The sequence below is a fragment of the Pristis pectinata genome, chromosome 1 (genome assembly GCF_009764475.1).
Source record: "Pristis pectinata isolate sPriPec2 chromosome 1, sPriPec2.1.pri, whole genome shotgun sequence".
Classification (NCBI taxonomy): Eukaryota; Metazoa; Chordata; class Chondrichthyes; order Rhinopristiformes; family Pristidae; genus Pristis; species Pristis pectinata.
In genome coordinates, this window is record NC_067405.1 from 76067763 (window position 1) to 76088339 (window position 20577).

The 20577-nt window shown below is 40.9% G+C and overlaps 1 protein-coding gene across 5 annotated transcripts in view; it reads left to right on the plus strand.

Moving 5' to 3' along the window:
- Nucleotides 1-20577, plus strand: part of ikzf2 (IKAROS family zinc finger 2) — a 158154-nt gene that overhangs the window by 40633 nt on the left and 96944 nt on the right. For 3 of the 5 annotated variants that reach the window (XM_052025305.1, XM_052025313.1, XM_052025359.1), the window contains exon 1: nt 4586-4837. The exons of 1 other annotated variant lie outside the window; for it this stretch is intronic. In XM_052025305.1, coding sequence (XP_051881265.1) covers nt 4781-4837 — 57 coding nt within the window. In that variant the 5' untranslated portion in view covers nt 4586-4780. Of the gene's footprint in view, nt 1-4476; nt 4838-20577 lie in introns of those variants that run through there. One more of the 5 variants, XM_052025368.1, reaches the window with a different exon arrangement.

Genomic DNA, 20577 nt, shown 5'->3' on the forward strand with positions numbered 1-20577 from the left:
ACGATAAGTTAAAAAACTTGCAATACATTAGCAGAGGACATTGTGCTGAAACGCAGGACTATCCCTCAAATTGAGCTGGGGGAAAAAAAGGAAAAAAAAAGGAAAAAAAATTGAAGGCTGGAGAAGCAAGAGACTACAGATGCTGGAATCTGGACCAATAAGAACCTGCTACAGGAACTCAGCAGGTTGAGCAGCATCTGTGGATGCAGAGGAATTGCTGATGTTTCGGGTCAAAACCCTGCATCAGAACTAAGGGTGGAGAGGGAAGATAACCAATACAAGGAGGAAAGGGGGAGGAGAGGCAGATCGAGCCACATGGGGGAGGGGTGGTGTTGGAATTGGGAGACAGAGGCAGGTGGATGATAGATGCAGACTAACAAAGAGCAGATGGAGCCAGGGACAGTGAAGGTGGAAACAGCTAGGAGGGTAATAACCAGGAACACAAAGGCTACCAGTGCTGGAATCTTCTAACAACAAACAATATACTGGCGGAACTCAGCGGGTTGAGCAGCATCTGTGTCCTGATGCAGGGTTTCAACCCAAAACATTGACAATTGCTTTCCCCTCACAGTTGCTCCAGATTCCAGTATCTGCAATCTCTTGTGGCTCCTGGAACATGATAAGTAAGGAAGGTGATAAAGAAAGATTTTAGGGGAAAGGAGACAAGCAGATAGAACCACAACCAGATGGGGGAGGTGGGAGCCAGTGGGTGATAAAGTGGGTAAAGGTAGTCAAGAGAAATGACTTCCATTTGAAAATCAGTAGGTTCAGTTTGGCTTAAGCAAAGAAATAGTAAGGACCATAAAACATCAATGTGAAGTGTCTGTCGGCCCCCAAACTATGGTTTTGTGAGTTCTGAGACCAATGTGGGAACCACAAACTCTTCCACAAACAGGGCAAGAAATGCCTGATGGGCTTGGTGGGGTGGGTAGTTTCTGAGGTGGTGCACTCTTTCTGCCTTTAATATAGGGTTTCTGTGTATTCTCAATGCATAAACTCAAATTTCCCAATACCATTCCAAATGATTCTTCTCCACTTCAAGTGGTCATGGCCCACAGATTCCCAGAATCAGTGGAGATGTTGCATTATTGTTAAGAAGGCTATGAACACATTATTGAATCTTTCCCTCTATCTGCCTTTAAACCTCTTTCAATGACAGAGCTCTGAATAGAGTGTGTTTTGAGAGTCTTGTGTTTGGCACGCAAACAACAGCCTGTCTAACAAAATTGACTGAGTGTAATTAGGGTGTCAAAGCTGGGGTTATTGACCTGGGAGAGGACACTGACAGTGGTATGTTTATCCCTTCAGTGAATCTGGAAGATTTTGAGGTATCTTTATAGTGTCCTGAAATGTCTATGGCAAATAAACATGGTCATGGGAAGCTCATGGATATCAGGGACCGCTGCTGCCCAGTAGACCATGAGTTTTGTATCAGTTCTGAGGTCTTAATCTTCAAACACCTTTACATTAATCAATCAAAGACTGTGTTGGTGTATTTCTTCATCAACCTCTCCCTTTGTTGAGAGGTGTCTCCCAAAATATTTAATTTTAATTTTTAATTTTAATTTTATTTACAGCATGGTAACAGGCCCTTCCGGCCCAACGACTCCACGCCGCCCATTTTAAACCCAAAATTAACCTACCCGTACGTCTTTAGAATGTGGGAGGAAACTGGATTCCTCCCACATTCTAAATATAAGAAGTGTTTCATGTTTTCCATGGTCTTGACCTGAATCTCTAATGTCAGAGGGCAACATTGTACAGCAAGATCAGGTTAGTGTGGGAATTTTGTTTTGTGGGATATTGGATGCAAGGCCCATCTTCTCGTATGCTTCTATGAATGAATCAATGATGACTTGAAGACCAGCATCTAAACATGCACAAATGCAAGCATCATCATAGAACTGTACCTAGCTACCCAGATTCACGTGACCTTGATTGTGGAGTGTAGTCGCTATAGGTTGAGCAGCTTCCCATTGGTTCAGAAAATTAATTTTACGTACACAGCAAATTTGTTGGAGGCAAGGTGTAGTATTGCAGCAAGAAAGATTGAGAAAAAAGTGCCAGTGCATTGTCAGAGCTTGTTTGCCACCAGCCTTCACCTAAGGTTGGATCAGTTGTAGACTCAATAGTTGGACCATGAAGCAAATATAATATGGGGATAGTAATAGGAAACCTTAATTTACATGTATGCAGAGAAAACCAAATTCGCAGTAAAAGTGTGGAGGATGAATTGAAGGTGTGTATTTTGTTTTATCAATCAATATTTTGAGCACACAACTAGGGAACAGACTATTTTACAACTAATATTAATGTTTAATGTACAATTCCACACAAGGGGCCTTTAGGGAAGAGGGGGCATAAAATAATTAAGTTTTTAATTAAGATTGGCAGTGATTTAGTTCAACAAATAACCAAGATCCGAAGTTTTAAAAAAGCAAACTGAGTAGTACAAAATGTAAGTTGGCTCTAGTACACTGGGAAGCTACATTAATAGGTATAAAAGTAAACCTGCAATTGCTAACATTTAAAGAATGATTATACAGTTTATAACAGATATATATCTTTTTAAGACACAAATATCCAACAGGAAAAGTGGTCCAACTATGGCTTACAAAAGATAAGAATATCAGAATACAAAAAAAAGCTTGTAATATTGTCAAAAAGAGCAGTAATCCCAAGGATTGGAAAATTTCAGAATTCAGCCAAGGAAGACTATGATACTGAGAAAGAAAGGAAAAATAGAAATCAAGAAAAATCTACCAAAAATTATTAAACAGACCATAAAAGCTTATTCAGATATTTTAAATTAGCAAAACATTTCATGGGTCTCTTAGAGAACGGAGAAATTTACATTGGGAAATAAAGGTAGGGTAGAGCAGTTAGACAGATGTTTCGTGTCAGTCTTCACAGAAGACAACACAAAATATCCTCAAGGAAATGGTGGAGAAGCTAAACATAGTGCTCTAGAAAGTGTGTAGCTGAAAGACAATAGCATTGTTTAAAAAAAGTCTTGGAGAAATTAATGAGACTGAACTTGATAAATCCCCAAGACGTGGATAATCTGCACCCTGTGTTTTTGAAAAGCAGTGGGTGCACAGCTTGTCATTCTTCAAAATTCCACAGATTCTAGATTAGAAGGTAGCAATTTTAATTTTACTTTTTAAGAAACAAGGGTGACAGAAAACTGGGAAATACAGTCAATTAGCCTGACATCAGTAGATTTGATTGGTATTGCTACTGCATTGTCTCACTCATATTATAAATAACAATAATTTTGTATTTATAATTGTTTACCATATGAAACAGCCAAGGTGCTTTATGGTAAGGTAATCAGAGAAAAGAATAATATTCAACCACAGGAGGAGGCATTAGAACAGGTGATGTAAAGCTTGGGCAACCAAACAGGGTAAGAGCAACGTCTTATAAAGGAGATAGAAATGGAGCAGAAAATAGATTTAGAAAGGGATTTACATCGATTCAGACCGAGATGGCTAAAGGCCAATGGACTGCAGTGAGTAAGTAGGGAGAGAAGGGAGGAGTAAGTGGAAAAAAGGATAAGGTTGGAGGAAGTTATAAAGATAAAAAGAGAGGACAACCTATCTAGGCACCTATTGTTCAGAAATTGTTCAACTGTCTAGGTAATGGGTAACTCGATGGAGAACTGCAATTCGCCTGAATTCAGCCCCAAATGTGCATACCAAAACTTGTGTACCCCGCGCAGGCTAGATTTTGCCTACACGTACACGACTCAGCATGGGTGGGTCGGGCGGTGTGTCGGCTGGGTGCAGGGTTGAGAAAGATTCCTCCAAGGTTATGGAGGAATTTGAATTCCGGGATGAGGAACTTTGTCTAATCAGGAGCTAATGCTCTTCACTAAGGTTTTCATAGCACGAAAAAACAAAATTCACCATAAACAACTCTCTTCAAAACATCTGAGTCTCTTCAAGAGCTAAGAGACTTCCCTATATTTTCAGCATTCCTGCAGAGATGATTTCAAATTGCTCTCCCGCCCCACTCTGCCTCTAACCTGTACATGGATCTTTTGACGATCTTCTCATGTTCTCAGTTTTAAAATTAAAGCTCAGACTTCATTTACCCTTAACCGTTTTTTTCCAATCTAGCCTTATCTTAATCGTGATTTATGTATCATCTTTCTCTTTTTGGAAACAGTGTATATACAATACATTGTGACTTCTCAAATAATATAAAACATAGCCGGAATTCCAAATGAAGCTTTAAAGACAACTCCAGTCGAATCCACACACCTCCGCTATACGAACTAACAGCCTCGTTCTAGAGGAAGCAGTCGCTTTCTCTGTATGTTCACCTTTTGCACCTGTACGCGACTCACCACCAACGCCTCGTTTTGCTGTAAACACAATATTGCACTGATTAACTCGTTATATATTACATTTTACGCTAAAGTTACCTCACTGCATAAATAAGAATCCGGAGTTTATTTGCGTTCTCGTTACACCACATTAAACAGTTCCAGAATGCAAAAGCATGTGTAATTGCAGCTGAAATGATCATCTGTAGCAAGTGTAACCTCACACTAAGACGTTGCAGTTCCTAGGGGAATTCAATGGAGCAGTGCGATACAGAACCCGCATGTTGGCTTGCGGGCTACAGCCGCTTGTATCCAGGAAACGGGCCCGCTCCGGGATTCCAGGAGTGAGCCGACCCTGCAGCGGCCTCAGCCCGGGGAGGTGCGGCCTGGCATTGCGATGCAGCTGGCGACTAAAAGGGTTCGAGGGGCAGCCGCCATCGTAGTACGATGTGGCGAACAGGAGTGCGCTACCAGGTCATCGGGGGAAAGAAGCATAAAATGCAGGTAAACCCTTCACCCCCAACGCAGAGGGAAGGCCAAATCAGTTCACTTCACGTCAGCCTTCCCGCAAAATAATCGTTTCTCCTTGTCATAAGCAGGAGCGACCCAGGCAATGGCCTGTGTTAAAGAGGCTCAGCGTCAGGGTTTCAAACCTGGCAAACATTTTATTTGGTTCAAGACTTCGGTCATACGTAGATAGTAAGAATTTAGAAACTGCTTTAGATGCCAGAACTTTTTATGATCAATCACTTAATTTATTCTATTTAAAACAAAGCTATCATGCCTACAATGACAAGCCTGGCGTATTACGAATTGATAACAATTGGTTCGAAATGGGTCTGTTACCTGTTCCAAAATTAGTGCCGCGACAAAGATTGTAGTGGGTACTGGCGACAGTTGATTCAAACGCAGCAAGTTTGGGAAGTAATTTAATAGATTTATCAGTAAGTGTTACCTAGATGATATCAGATCACCATTTAACAACCTCAGAATTTCACGGTAAAGAAGGAGTATTTCGGCCATTATTGTACCTGAGTAGCTCTCGTTGCAAACCCTGTTGATCATATTTTTCAGATATTCATCTACCTATCGTTTGACAAGTGTTATTCGTTTTACTCCCCTCACTGTACTGGTTGGGACATTCCATTTCCTAGCAACCCTTTACAATCTCATCAACAGTGAGCACTGTATCACCAGTTAGAGCTGCTTAAATAAATTAGTGCTATATAGGTAATTTAATTTTGATACCTGATTTGAGTGGAGCACGTTTTACCATTTAAAAAAAAGTTTTGAGAATGTAGGTTGGCATTGTTAGATGGAGATAACCAACAGACAACTTAAAAAAAAGACCATTCCAATCTGCACTCAAAGGGGAATATCTTCTGTCTTTCAAATAAATAGAAAGGGTTTTAAAGGTAAAATGTAAATGCAGGTTACATGGACAAATAAACCTCAAAGTTAACATTTCACAAATGGCATGGTTGAATGAATGAATCACAGGCCATATTGATAAAGTGTTTTTAAAAAAAAATTGTTAAATGCAAGAAAAGCCACAGTGGTGCTTTGAGAAATTTAGTAAAGCAGCTTTGGATTTGGAATCTGGATATAGCTAAAATGCTAAATAAATATTTTGCATCTGTTTCACTATTGAGATGTGGGAGCAGATAAAAGTGCGCCTAAAATTACTGCATGGAGATAACTGCAGAAATGATTTTGGCTTGGATTAAGCCATTGAAAATTGATTAGGTTGCTGGATCTGACATCATTGAACAATGATTACTGAAGGAAATGGAACAGTTATTATGCAAGTCATTGGCTCAGTTGAATAATAAGTCTTAGGGAGGGGTGAAGATAGCGACAGAGGCGGGGATGTAATTAGTAGAAACAACAAGGGACTGTAGGTTATGGAATCTGATTTTAAAAAAAGGAAGATGGTGAGTGGAACTAGATAAGGGAGGGATGCTGGGCAGATGGGAAGGGTGGGGATAAAGGACCAAGTGGGTCGAGTGTTTGGGTGATAGGCAGATGGAACCAGGTGTGGGAGGGGAAAGAACCTGGGGTAGTGGGACTGGGGTTAAGGGTGGAAAGAAAGGGGAAGGGCAACAGGACTTGGGTGAATCAGGAGGATGTCTGAGGGGGTGAGGTTGGAGTGAGTGAGGGAAGAGGAGAAGTCAAGGCAATTAATATTATGAACTTTGATTTTCAGAAACCTTTCAGTACAGAACTTCATAAAGAGATTTTGGCAAACATTTTACTGGGTCTGATTGGCAGTCAGATATTATTTTGGAGAGTAAATAAGTAGAAATCTCATTGGTAGAAATTTGTCATCAGTGGAAGTATATCTGCATGGGCCATTTTGCAAGGGACACTAAAGAGTCTATGCTGAGAAATGTGATTGTGTTTATTTCAACACCATGTGACTTTAGAGTGAAACAGATTCATGATCATTTCTGGATTATTTTGTATCACTCCAAAACTTCCACCAGCCATTTTCTGATGTGGTACTTGTGATTTCATCATCAAACATATCAAGTGATGATTTCCTGTGCAATGTGCTTCAGGGAAATTAGTCCACATTGTCCTGACACAACTGTGTTTATTTGCTGCAGTCCTAGACTGGAAGTGACTAATATTATTCCCATATTGCTTTCTATCCTTGGTGGGGGAGGGCTTCCCTATGGTATGAATTCACCCTCCCATCAAATGACACATACCCTGATTCTCTGAGATCACTGATGGACATCTGATTCCATATTCCTTCACCTGGCCTTGATCTACTCGTTGCCAACCTGATCCACCCCTACCCTTTAATCCCCCATTCCAGGGCCAGATTGTGCCTCCAGTCATTAGCACTCTTTTCATTTGACCATCAAGAAGAAACTGTGCCCCTCCACCCCACCCCACCCCTTGCACCTCTGGCCCCCCAGATGGCACATGTTTATTGACTTGGGTCTCTGGAACCCTTTAAAGTTTGTTGTGGAAGGTGCATGATTGAAATGTTCCCGTATGTCATCCCTGATTCTTTTGCAATATGTGTCTTCAGGGTAGGGGCCCTTCAACCACTGAATGGTATTGAATATTATATTGGAGAAAGTATAGAGTTTCAAAGTGATTTCTAATATTAGGGCTCATTTTACCAAAGTAGCCTTAATGGCTTTGTGCATTTTCATTGCAGAAGCACAGACATAATTGATGTATGATTGTAATATTTAATGTGAAACTTATAGAATTGAAGGGGTTACTTGTAAACAACAGGTGGGGGAATAAGGTTAGGGTGGGGAGGAAATGATGTATACCATACAAAGGTAATGAGTTAGGATGGATGAGACATTGAAAAGTAAGAGCAAGTGCAGTAAACCATAATTACATTTTGGTTCATCCACACAGACAGACTGCATTCCTCCCATTGATGCATCTATTTTTCTGAAACATTCCAGAATTTTAGTCTCCAGCAGTCTACCCGGAATTCCTTTTCAAATGTTCTTTATTATGCTTAAGAACCTGATGAAAGGAATCTTGTTAATCTTTGATTAGTTTGAACCTGTGTACTTCCCATCCTTGCCTTACTGATACAAATTCATTTAAAGTAATATTCAAAAAACGTCCTTACCATTTGCTTAACTTCTTGAAATTCAAGAAAACTACAGATGTTGAAAATCTAAAGTAAAAACATGTTAAAGTACACATGATTATTTCTATGAAATTAGTCTGAAATTTGCTTTTTAGTTCTAAAATGTCAAATTTTCTCCAATCTCTTCTCTTTTAGACTAGGAATTAATTTTGATGTTCTCCTTTGCATTGCCTCCAAAGCTTGTATGTCTCACTTGTTTTTGACAATCAGAAACATACCCAGTCACACAAAATATATGCACACTGATATATATGTTTGTAGTTCATCATTTTGTTTCAAGAATGTTGATTAACTACTTAGCATTACTTAGATATGTTGGGATTAGTTTCAACCTTGGGCAGATAATTAATTCCAGAACCAGACTGTAGCCCAATGCTGTTTAATATCTCTGATATCAGGAATGTTAGCCATTTGGCCAATTGGATTGCCAAGCAGGGTTTGCAGCTTGGATCTCAGTATGAGGACATTACATGATATCCAAATTGGGCAAAGCCAGAACAGCACTGAACCTGAACTATTTTAAAAGTCAGGAAGGTGTACCTCTTCCTTCTAATTAACTAATCAGTTTTTAATGTTTTTTAGTGTATTTACTGAGCAGAAGACCGATACACAACTGTGGAGTGACAGCATTGCCACGTTTACTTTTGCATTGCTGAAAATTGCAGTTGAAGTACTAACTATATGATTAGGACCTTGATTATCATGACAAAGTTATCTCTGTTGACTTTGAAAAGACCTATGTGGTAACGTACCTAGACTCAAGAAAATCATTCATAAACTTTCATTGGCTTCAATAATAAAAGTACTTTGCAATAATATAGCACCTCAATTTATTCAAATTTTCCAAGAAGCTTTACAAAAATGTTTCAGATGTAGCATGATATTGAGACATATTAAAGTACTGGGTTTGGATGTTTAAAATCTCGATTAACCTTTTTCAGACATATGATTGGATTGTTCAACAGCAGTTGTGCATGAAAAGTCTATTGTTGTGTGTGAAATAATTTGTTGTCAGTATTAAAAAAATCGTGAAAACCACCAATCCCATTTTGGCTGAGTTTAGTATCAAGAATGCTTGGACTCTTAGTTAAATGTGCCACCACTTGTATGGATGTCTAGACTGGCTTTAATGATGAAACCAGTAAACCCATGAGAATAGATACTATAAACCCAAATGTGGTAAGTTTAGAAACAAAATTTATGATAATCATTGGAGCCATTGGATTCAGTGGAAAGCAGCCACTATAGCACCTATTTTCTGAAAAGTAATAAAACAGACTCAAGCAACTGCTATATTGTTATTATTATGTTGACAATTAAAGGACATGGAATTGATCATTAGGAAGAATATACATTTGAAAGCCCAATAAATGACAGCTAACGCAATTTCAGGAATGACAGACCATACTTGACCAAATTTTTTGAGTGATACCTCTGTTTGACTTTGAAAGACCTATGTAGTAATGTACCTAGACTCAAGAAAATCATTCATAAACTTTCATTGGCTTCAATAATAAAAGTACCTTGCATTAATATAGCGCCTCAATTCATTCAAATTTTCCAAGAAGCTTCACAACAGTGTTTTAGGCATAACTTGATATTGAATATTATCAAGTATATTAAGATACTGGATTTGGATGTTTAAAATCTTGGTTAAAGAATTAAAATGAGAAGAGGGAACCAGAGATGAGGGGAAAAAAGTGGAGGAAGCTTGGCTACCAATGACCAGGCAAAAGAAATCAGACATTAACAATAGACCAAATGGAAAGAGGTAAGGATTGGATAAGATGGAGGAAGTTACAGAGAGGGTAGGGGTGAAGACGTGGGGGAATTTAAACAATAGAATGAAAATAGTAAGGTTGAGTTGTTTTTGTGCAAGTGTATTCTACAAAAAACTTGAATTATTTGAAACAAAGGAATTTGCAGGTTCTATATAGGAGGGTGATAGGATAATAGAAGTAATGGACTGTTCTATAGTTTACTGCTGAGGCACAGACTGTTGTTCAGATATAAATAATCTGGATTTAAAAGGTCGATAGAAATTGGGTTGATTTCCACATTGAGAAGGGGGAATAAGGTAATGTTTGTTGAAGCATTAAAGAAATTGTAGCAGAGTTAAAACAAGCTAATGACAAGTTTCTTTTATATAGGACCTTTTATTTAGCAAAAAAAACATGATTCTGTCATATTAAAGTAGATAGTGGCAATGCAGGAGTGATATCAAATGGGTCCTGTCTTCACAGAAGTAATTAAAAATGCAGCTGGAATTACCAAGTAATAAGATATATTATGTTTTAGTCAATCTATATCTAGAATACAGCATTAAATTCTAATCTCTAATGCACAAGAAAATTTTTTTAAAGCTAGGTTGAAAGATAACTAAGCTTATTCTTAGTATTAAATAACAAAGTTGCAAGGGAAAATGAGTAAAAATTGCAGCATAAGGATGTTAATATGTTTTGTGAACCTCTTGCTCATTTAATTATGCTATTCTTTCTAAAGTTTTGAGTATTAAATTGAGCGATTTGGGTTTTGGGACCTATTTTTGTGATGGATTTCAAAGTTTGACCTGTTGACTAGGAAGATACTAATTGATTTCTGGTTGCAAATTTGATGATATTCCATTTGAGTGGTGTTCCATTTAACAAGGTGGTCTGCAAGAAAACTGTCCTTTCACACTGTCCAAAACAAGAAACGTATTGAATATCCAAGGGTAAGGCTTCCTGTGTTTTACTGGCTTCTAGGGAAATGACCAGATCCAAACAGGATCTGAACAGGACATGGTGAAATGACCAATAAACGTATACATAGCATCATAAGCCCCCCTGTGATTGAAATCCCACAAACTATATCTACAGATTGATAGAGATACCTTTGCAATAATCTTCCTCTCGAAAAATACTTATGACACTCAAGCTTTGTTTATAAATGTTGCTCTAACCAAAAGGAAGAAGAAAAAAAAGTTGGAGTTGTTGACCTTAAAACTGGATGTATTTTTAGACATACTTGAAGTAACCAGATGAAATAGTAAAGTTAATTTTGATTACTAATTTGAGTTAAACTTTAGCTGTTAGACAAGTGGAGCTGGGAACAAACTGACAAAAGTAGGATCCATAATATGAGGAAATACCTTTTCATGCAAAAGGCTTTTTAGTGCATGGAACTGTTCACTGGGTAGAGCAGTAAAGGTAAAATATTCTGTAATCATTTAAGAGGCAATTGAGATCATGTAAATTCCTACAGAAGGCAATGCCACACTGGCTCAAAGGCTTTCCTTCTTTCTCCTTTTGTGTGATCTTTGGTAGGCTTAACCTAATGGCTCAGTATCAAAGTTTTAAACTATTGAATCGCCTGCACTGGGCAGATGGTGGATGCCATTTGGCCAGACATCTCATCACTGGAACCAGAATATAGTCTGGATGGTAATGAGAAAGGTCCTCATGGTGCCGTCCTTCTAAATTTGGGGCCACCATCAGCTGCCCTCAAGGCTGCAGTGGGGAAGAGACTGTTACCCATTTCCTTCTGGAATGCCTCTTTGCATGGCAGGTGTGGAAAGAGATGCATTAATCTAACCCATTTCATCCCCAATAGCTCAATAGCATAAGACTTCTGTGTTTGGCAGGCTGTTCCCAAACATCCATATTGAGGTAAACTTCAGTTCCTGGTGGAAGACAGTTACCTTGGAAATAGAGGCCCTATGGTCTGGGTGAAATATGCTGGTCTTCCATCAGAAGGAAAAATTGATGACCAAGTGTTAGCGGCTAGCAGGAGTAAATTCTGCGGCATGTACTCAAGCAAGGCATAACCCATGTAAAGGACTTGGGAGGAAGGCTGCTGTGTTATACTATCCCCACCAAATCTCCTTTGAACCAATTACGCAAGAGGATATGCCAGGCGTGAATCTCCACAAAGCTGGTCGCAACTTGTGAAGGAAAATCTTTAATGCTCAGTGGTTGGCATTACCCACAAATCTGATCTTGTGATACCAGCATTTCTGCCTTCAAGTGCATGTGTGATTCACACCTATTCCACCATTGTTGTCATATCCTGCCTATTGTGAAACAACATCAGTAACACACTTGCCTTTTGGTTGGAGAAGGAAATGCTTCACATTGGGTAATGGGAGCAACCAATTGGAGGGGACTCTTCCAAACAACTGGAGGGAATCCTTCCAGCCGTACTGTATGTTGGCCACGAGCCTGAAGCCAATGAGGAAAAATGAGGAAATGATCTAATGGAGGAGTGGAAATCATCGTGCACTAATAGTTAACACTCTCATTTTCCATCTTCCCTCATCCTAATCATCTTCTTTTTTGCCCATTTAAATCTTTTGTTCATGTTCCTAACCACTGCTCCCTCTCTTCATCCTTGCTGTGCCCTTGTACCTTTATCGTTGTGGATTTCTAGGAGTCCCAGCTGCTCAGCCTCCTCCCGCACCCTTCTGTCCGGGAACATGACTCATATGAGGCAGAGAAAAAAAACCTTGTGTCATTGCATTTGTCACTTCCATCCTGTATCGCAGATCCTGATATCTTGCAAATTGTAAAATTTATATTAGAGGAAGGAGATATGGCTCCGGTGGACTGGGGTCAGCTCTGGAGGTGGGTTATCTAGTGTACTAACTCTTTGGAAAACAACAATGTGTCAGTCTTCTTTAGATGGATTAGTCTACAGGAGATGACTAATCTGCATGGATTTGTGATTATCTGGCTTGCAAGAGAGATAGAGGAGCATGGGAAGTGCCTTCTGGTGGACACCTCCATTGCAGGAGCCATGGTGAGCCATAGGGAGAATAAGTTGCAGGGAAACAAGGAGGGTGAAGGAGGAAATCAGATTGCTCTGAGAGCTGGTATGGACTCGATGGGCTGAATGGCCTCCTTGTATGCCGAATGATAAATATGAATAAAAATATATGTGTGATCAATATCTGTAATTAATGCTAACCAGTTTGTCCAATGGTGCAATTCATCCAAAAAATGCATACTTGTGATTTGCACTAGATCAATTTGGCACCTGTTTACTAAAACAGCTAATGCTATGCAACATAATTATGTGTCTTTATTCTTTCATTGAACTGTTAGAAATTTTTAAATTGCCAAATTTTAGCTTTTTAAATTTTTTGCATATCTGGAAAGGGCCCTTCGAGCTTCTCACAATTCACAGGTGTGAAAGAGGCAATGAAGAGGAGTAGAATTTTGACATGCCTGACTTAGTAGATAAGGAGATGGTTAGCTCCCGGCAACCTGGTGGCACAATTATTAGCAATCATTGTGTTATAGGGCAATCAGTCATGTTGACTTGATTTCAACAGTGAACCAAATATAATGACCATTTACAAGATATTCTGAACACCAAGTTAATCCATTTCTTAAAGCATGTTGCCACATAATAGCCATATACAAGGATTGCTCAGTAGAACTAGGTCCTACTATGAGTCTGTGATCATAGTACTCATGCAAGCCATGTGGAGCCATTTAGGCAGATAGTTCAGTTTTCACCTAGGAACTTTCAGTTCTCGAGCAAATGAGAGCAGGTACTGGTGACATAAAAAATGTTTGTATTGAGGACACAATTCTATAACCTCTGCTGAACAGAAAACTATGAAGAGGAGAATCATTGAGCAGAAGCAATGTGCAATGTACCAATAATCCTTCGAAGTGGAATTTACACAAACACAACGAAATTAAATGAGAAACCTTTAACCAGGAATAGACTGATGTCACTGACTATTAAAATGTAGAACAGTACAGCACAGTACAGGCCCTTCGGCCCACAATGTTGTTCCAATCTGTATAAACACCTGCTCACTGATCAATCTAACCTTTCCCTCCTACACAGCCTATAACCCTCCATTATACTTACTTCCATGTGCCTATCTAAGAGTCTTTTAAATGTTCCTATCATATCAGCCTCTACCACTACCTGCATTCCAGGCACCCACCACTCTCTGTCTGTGTAAAAAAAAAACCTACCTCTGACATCTCCCCTAAACTTTCCTCCTCTGACCTTAAACTGATGTCCTCTGATATTGGCCATTGCCACCCTGGGGAAAAGGTGCTAGCTATCCATTCTATCTATGCCCCTCATAATGTTATACACCTCTATCAAGTTGGCTCTCATTCTGCATTGCTCCAAAGAGAAAAGCCCTAGCTCGCTCAACCTTTCCTCATAAGACATGTTCTCTAATCCAGGCAGCATCCTGGTAAATCTCCTCTGTGCCCTTTCCAAAGCTTCCACATCCTTCTATTAATGAGGTGACCAGAACTGAACACAATACTCCAAGTGTGGTCTAACCAGAGTTTTATAGAGCTGCAACATTGCCTCGCAGCTCTTGAATTCAATCCCCCGACTAATGAAGGCCAGCACACCATACACCTTCTTAACCACCTTATCAACTTGTGCAACAACTTTGAGGGATCTATGAACTTGGACCCCAAGATCCCTCTGTTCCTCCACACTGCGAAGAATCCTGCTATTAACCTTGTACTCCACCTTCAAGTTCTTCTTCCAAAGTGTATCACTTCACACTTTTCCGAATTGAACAACATCTGCCACTTATCCGCCTTTCTCTGCATCCTGTCTATATCCCGTTGTAACCCATGACAACTTCCTACACTATCCACAACACCTCCAACCTTTGTGTCATCTCCAAACTTACCCATCCCTCCACTTCCTTATCCAAGTCATTTATAAAAATCACAAAGAGCAGGGGTCCCAGTACAGATCCCTGTGGAATACCACTAGTCACTGACCTCGAGGCAGAATACTCTCCATCCTCTGCCTCTTTTGGGCAAGCCAATTCTGAATCCATGCAGCCAAGTCTCCTTGGATTCCATGCCTCATAACTTTCTAGATGAGCCTACCATGGGGAACCTTGTCAAATGCTCTTCTAAAATCCATATACACCACACCCACCGCTCTACCTTCATCGATTTGTTTTGTCACCTCCTCGAAAAACTCGATTAGGCTCATGAAGCATGACTTGCCCCTCACAAAACCATGCTGACTATCCCTAATAAGACTATGCTTCTCCAAATTCTCATAAATCCTATCTCTAAGAATCCTCTCCAATAGTTTGCCTACCACCGATGTAAAACTCACTGGTCTATAATTCTCAGCATTATCCCTGTTACCTTTCTTGAACAACGGAACAATATTCGCTATCCTCCAATCCTCTAGTACCACTCCTGTGGCCAGGGAGGATGCAAAGATCATTGTCAATGCCCCAGCAATCTCTTCCCTTGCCTCCCGTAGTAACCTGGGGTATATCCTGTCTGGCCCTGGGGACTTACCTATCCTAATGTTTTTCAGAAGGTCCAACACTACCTCCTCCTTAACGTCAAGATGCTCCAGCGCATTAGTCCATTCTATGCTAACCTCACATTTGTCAAAGTACCTCTCCCTGGTGAACACTGAAGCAAAGTATTCATTAAGGACCTCCCCTAACCTCCTCCATCTCCAGGCACATGTTTCCCCCTTTATTCCTGAGTGGTCCTACCCTCACTCTAGTCATCCTCCTGTTCTTCACATAAGTGTGGAATGCTTTGGTGTTTTCCTGAATCCTACTCGCTAAGGCCTTCTCATGTCCTCTTCTAGCTCTCCTAAGTCCCTTCTTAAATTCCTTCCTGGCTACCTTATAACTCTAAAGAGCCCTGTCTGATTTTTACTTCCTAAACCTTAAGTATGCTTCCTTCTTCCTCTTGACTAAATGTTCCACTTCTCTTGTCAACCATGGTTGCCTCACCCTACCATCCTTTCCCTGTCTCAGTGGGACAAACCTATCCAGAACCCCATGCTTGTGTTCCCTAAACAGCCTCTACATTTCTTCTATGCATTTCTCTGAGAACATCTGTTCCCAATTTACACTCCCAAGTTCCTATCTAATACCATCGTAATTCGCCCCCCCCCCATTAAAAACTTTCCCATATCGTCTGCTCCTATCCCTGTCCATGGCTATGCTAGAGGTCAGTAAGCTATGGTCACTATCTCCGAAATGTTTGCCTGCCGAGAGGTCTGTCACCTGACCAGGTTCATTGCCTGGTACTAGATCCAGTATGGCCTCTCCCCCTAGTCGGCCTGTCCACATACTGTGTCAGGAATCCTTCCTGGACACGCCTAACAAATTTTGCCCCATCTAAACCTTTTGCACTCAGGAGGTGCCAATTAGGGAAGTAGAAGTCACTTTTTCACCTTTCCAAAATCTGCCTACTTGTCTGCTCCTCAGTGTCCCAGTTGTTATTGGGAAGCCTATAGAATACTCCCTATAGTGTGATTGCTCCCTTCCTGTTTCTGACTTCCACCCACACTGACTCAGTAGATGATCCCTCCATGATGTCCTCCCTTTCTGCAGCTGTGATACTATCTCTGATTAGCAATGTCACTCCCTCACCTTTTTTGCCTCCCTCTCTATCAAGCAGCCAATCCTACCCTTGCGACAGCCAAGTCACTGTAATGGCCACAGCATTGTAATTCCACATACTGATCCATGCTCTGAGTTCATCACCCTTATTCTTAATACTCCTCACAGTAAACACATTTTAACCCATCCAACTGACTGCATTTATACCCTGTCTGCTGTGTATCCTTCCTCATGGTTGCTCTGCACAATGCATCTACCTTTACACCAACTGCTCCATCATCTGACCTAACACTCTGGTTCCCATCCTCCTGCCAACCTAGCAGCTCTAGCAAACCTGCCTGCAAGGACATTGGTCCCTCTTAAGTTCAGGTGTAACCCATCCCTTTTGTGCAGGTCATATCTTCCCTAGAAGAGATCCCAGTGATCCACAAATCTGAAACCCCTGCCCGCTGCACTAACTCTTCAGCCACGCACCCGTCTACCATACCTTCCTATTCTTGACCTCACTGGCACAAGACACAGGCAGGAATCCAGAGATTACCACCCTTGAGGTCCTGCTTTTCAGCTTCCTTCCTAACTCCCTATATTCCCTCTTCAGGACCTCATCCCTTTTCCTGTCTATATCGTTGCTACCAATGTGTACCATGACTTTGGCTGCTCACCCTCCCCCTTAAGAATGCTGTGGTCTCAACTGAGATGTCTCTGACCCTGGCACCTGGGAGGCAACATACCATCCAGGAGTCTCGTTCTCGTCCACAGAATCTCCTGTCTGTTCCCCTAACCAGTGAATCCCCTATCACTACCGCACTCGTCTTCTCCCCGCTTCCCTTCTGAGCTACAGAGTCAGACTCAGAGGCAGAGACCTGGCCGCTGTGGCTTTCCCCTGGTAGGTCGTCTCCCCCAACAGTATCCAAAATGATATACTTGTTATTGAGGGGAATGGCCACAAGAGTACCCTTCACTGACTGCCTATTCTCTTTCCCTCTCCTGACACTCATCCAGCTACCTGCATCCTTCAACCTCGGTGTAACTGCCTCCTGGTAACTCCTGTCTATCATCTCCTCAGTTTTCTGAATGATCCGGAGTTCATCCAGCTCCAGTTCCCTAACACGGACTATTGAGGCCATCATAGGGTGCTCTGCAATCAAATGCTTCATGCTATCATGCAGGTTCTGGATGACAGTGTATTTTTCTACTTAAATAGGTTGACAGGCGCCTTACCTTTGGCAGTGTCACAGGAAAGGGTGCACAGGGAAGTGGTCATGTGTATTTTCTATGCACATAATGAGCCCATCCAAAAGAGGTCATGCTTAATTTCTTGCATATGTCACTGAAACCACACTGATTTGCACAAAATTATTCTCTAGCTCAGTGAGATAAATGAGGTGTGGCCAAGCCATGAGAAGAATTACAGTAAAGGAGTCATGGAAGTGAGGAACTCCAGTCAGAGTGCCTCAGCTTCTCATGGCTCAACCACAGTCCAACTCTGTAGCCCAAATGTTGTTTCACCTCCTGATGGCTGAATTTGACTCTGCATGGGTGCAGGTGGTAGAGGCTTTGGCAGCATCCATGTAAGGTGCAAAGGAGTGAATGTCAATCAACAACAGCTTACCAATATAACTAGTCAACTTCAACAATCCCCCTTTACAAAACAAACTCTCTTCAGGTGTGCACACTTCCTGATATAGTCATCTGTGCGAAATTTGTCAGAGATCTGTTTATTCATCTTGGACTGGAATTCTGCAGCAATCAAAACATTAAAATTTTTCCTGTCAGCAAGCTGCCTGTCTGACTGATCTGCACCGACTGATCTATCTGCACAGATTGCACAATATAGGAACATAAAAATGTAATAAATAGGAATGGAAATAGGCCATTTGGTCCTTTGAGCACTCTGTACCATTCATATAGATTATACCTGATTTTGAACGTTAATGCCATTTTCCTGCACTCTCCTTATATCCTTTGGTCCTTTTAATGTCCACAAAACTACTGATCTATTTTGAATGAATTTTGACAGCCTCCACAGCCCTATAAGTAGAGAACTCCTCATTTCCAATCCTATTAGCTTACCTTAGCTCTCAGTGGCCTAGCCTTTATTCTAAAACTGTGACCCCTGGCTTTGGACTCCTCAGCCAAGGGAAACACCCTCCCTGCTTCCAAACTGTTGAATCATTTAAGAATTTTGTAATTTCAATGAGATCTCTCATTCTTTTAAACCCTAAGAGAAAAGAGCCCTTGTTAAAGTCAAAGTCGAATTTATTGTCTCACGCACAAGTACATGTATGCACAGGTGCAATGAAAAACTTATTTGCAGCAGCATCACAGGCATATTCACAAGAAAATCATAAACATAAATTATACAAAACTTATACAAGAAAGAACACAACTAGAACAACAAAATGTCCATTGCAGTGCAAAGTGGTCATAGCGTTGCAATACTGAGGTAGTAATTATGGTTATGCAGGTTGATTCAAGACCAAATGATTGAAGGGAAGTAGCTGTTCTTGAACCTGGTGGTGTGGGACTTCAGGCTTCTGTATCTTCTGCCTAATGGTAGCTACAAGAAGATGGCATGGCCCAGATGGTGGGGATCTTTGATGATAGATATTTCCTTCTTGAGGCAGCACCTCATGTATATACTACTGACGGTGGGGAGGGATGTGCCTGTGATGTATTGAGCTGAGTCCACTACTTGCTGGTGTGCCTTCCTGCTGATCGTATCTATGTGCTGGGCCCAGGACAGGTCATCTGATATGTTAAGGCCCTGGCATTTAAAGCTGCTGACTCTCTCCACTGCCGATCCACCAATGTAGACTGGTGCATGTTCACCTTTCTTCCCCTTCCTGAAGTCAATGATCAGTTCTTTAGTTTTACTGACCTTGAACGAGAGGTTGTTGTCGCCACACCACAGAACCAGGTGTCCTAACTCACTCCTGTATGCTGACTCATCAGCATCTGTGATTCGTCCAACAACAGTGGTGTTGTTGGCGAATTTGTCTATAGCATTGGAGCTGTGCTTAGCCACACAGTCATGCGTGTATAGGGAGTAGAGCAGGGGGCTAAGCACACAACCTTGAGGTACACCTGTGTTGATGGTCAGCTTTTTATGATTACAGCGAGGAGGAGATGTAGTTACCAATCCTCACTGATTGAGGTCTGCCAATAAGGAAGTCAAAGATACAGTTGCAGAGGGAGGTACAGAGGCCCAGGTCTTAAAGCTTAATGATAAGTTTGGATGGGATGCTTGTGTTGACCACCAAGCTGTAGTTGATGAACAGCAGCCTGACATATGTGTTCCTGTTGTCCAGATGGTCCAGAGCAGAGTGAAGAGCCAGAGAAATCATATCTGCTGTTGACCTGTTATAGCGGTAGGTAAACTGAAGCAACTGCAGGTCATCTCTGAGGCAAGAGTTGACTTGCTCCAAAACCAACTCAAAGCAGTTCTTACAGTTGATATAAGCGCTACCGGACGGTAGTCATTGAGGAGGGTCACCATGCTTTTCTTGGGCGCTGGTACAATAGATGCCTTTTTGAAGCAGGTAGGGAACCTCAGACCACAGAAGTAAGAGGTTGAATATGTCCGTAAATACTCCAGCCAGTTGGTCCGCACAGATCTTTAGTACTCGGCTAGGTCAGCTGTCTGGACCAGATGCCTTTCTACTCAATGCCTCCTCATGTGGCAAGCTACCATCCCTGGAACCAGTCTTGTGATTCTTTGCCCCATTCCCTCAATGGCAAGTATATTTTTTTAAGAAAGAAGACTGAAATTGTTCATAATATTCCAGCTGCAAGCTCAACTAGACCCTTTATGAATACAATGAGATACTGTCCTCAAATCTTCTAAATAAAGGTTAACATACCATATGTCTTCCTAATCGTTTCTTGCATGTTGGTTTTCAGTGACATGTATACAAGGACACCTGGATACCTTTGAACATCAACATTACTTATTCTCTTGCCATTTAAAAACAACTTTACTGTTTTGCCCACCAAAGTGGATAACTTCACATTTTTCTACATTATATTGCATCTGCCATTTTCTTGCTCACTCACTCAGCTTGTCTGTATCTCCTTAAAGCCTCCTCAGTCCTCCTCTATACTAACAATTCCATCAAGTTTTGCATCATGCGCAAGAAAATGGTTGCAAAGAAAGGAAATTTAAAGCATTTTATTTGCATAACTTTAACTATGTGACAACATGGATAAGTTTGTGTTATTGAGTTTTGTTATTTATTTGAATTACATAAGTTA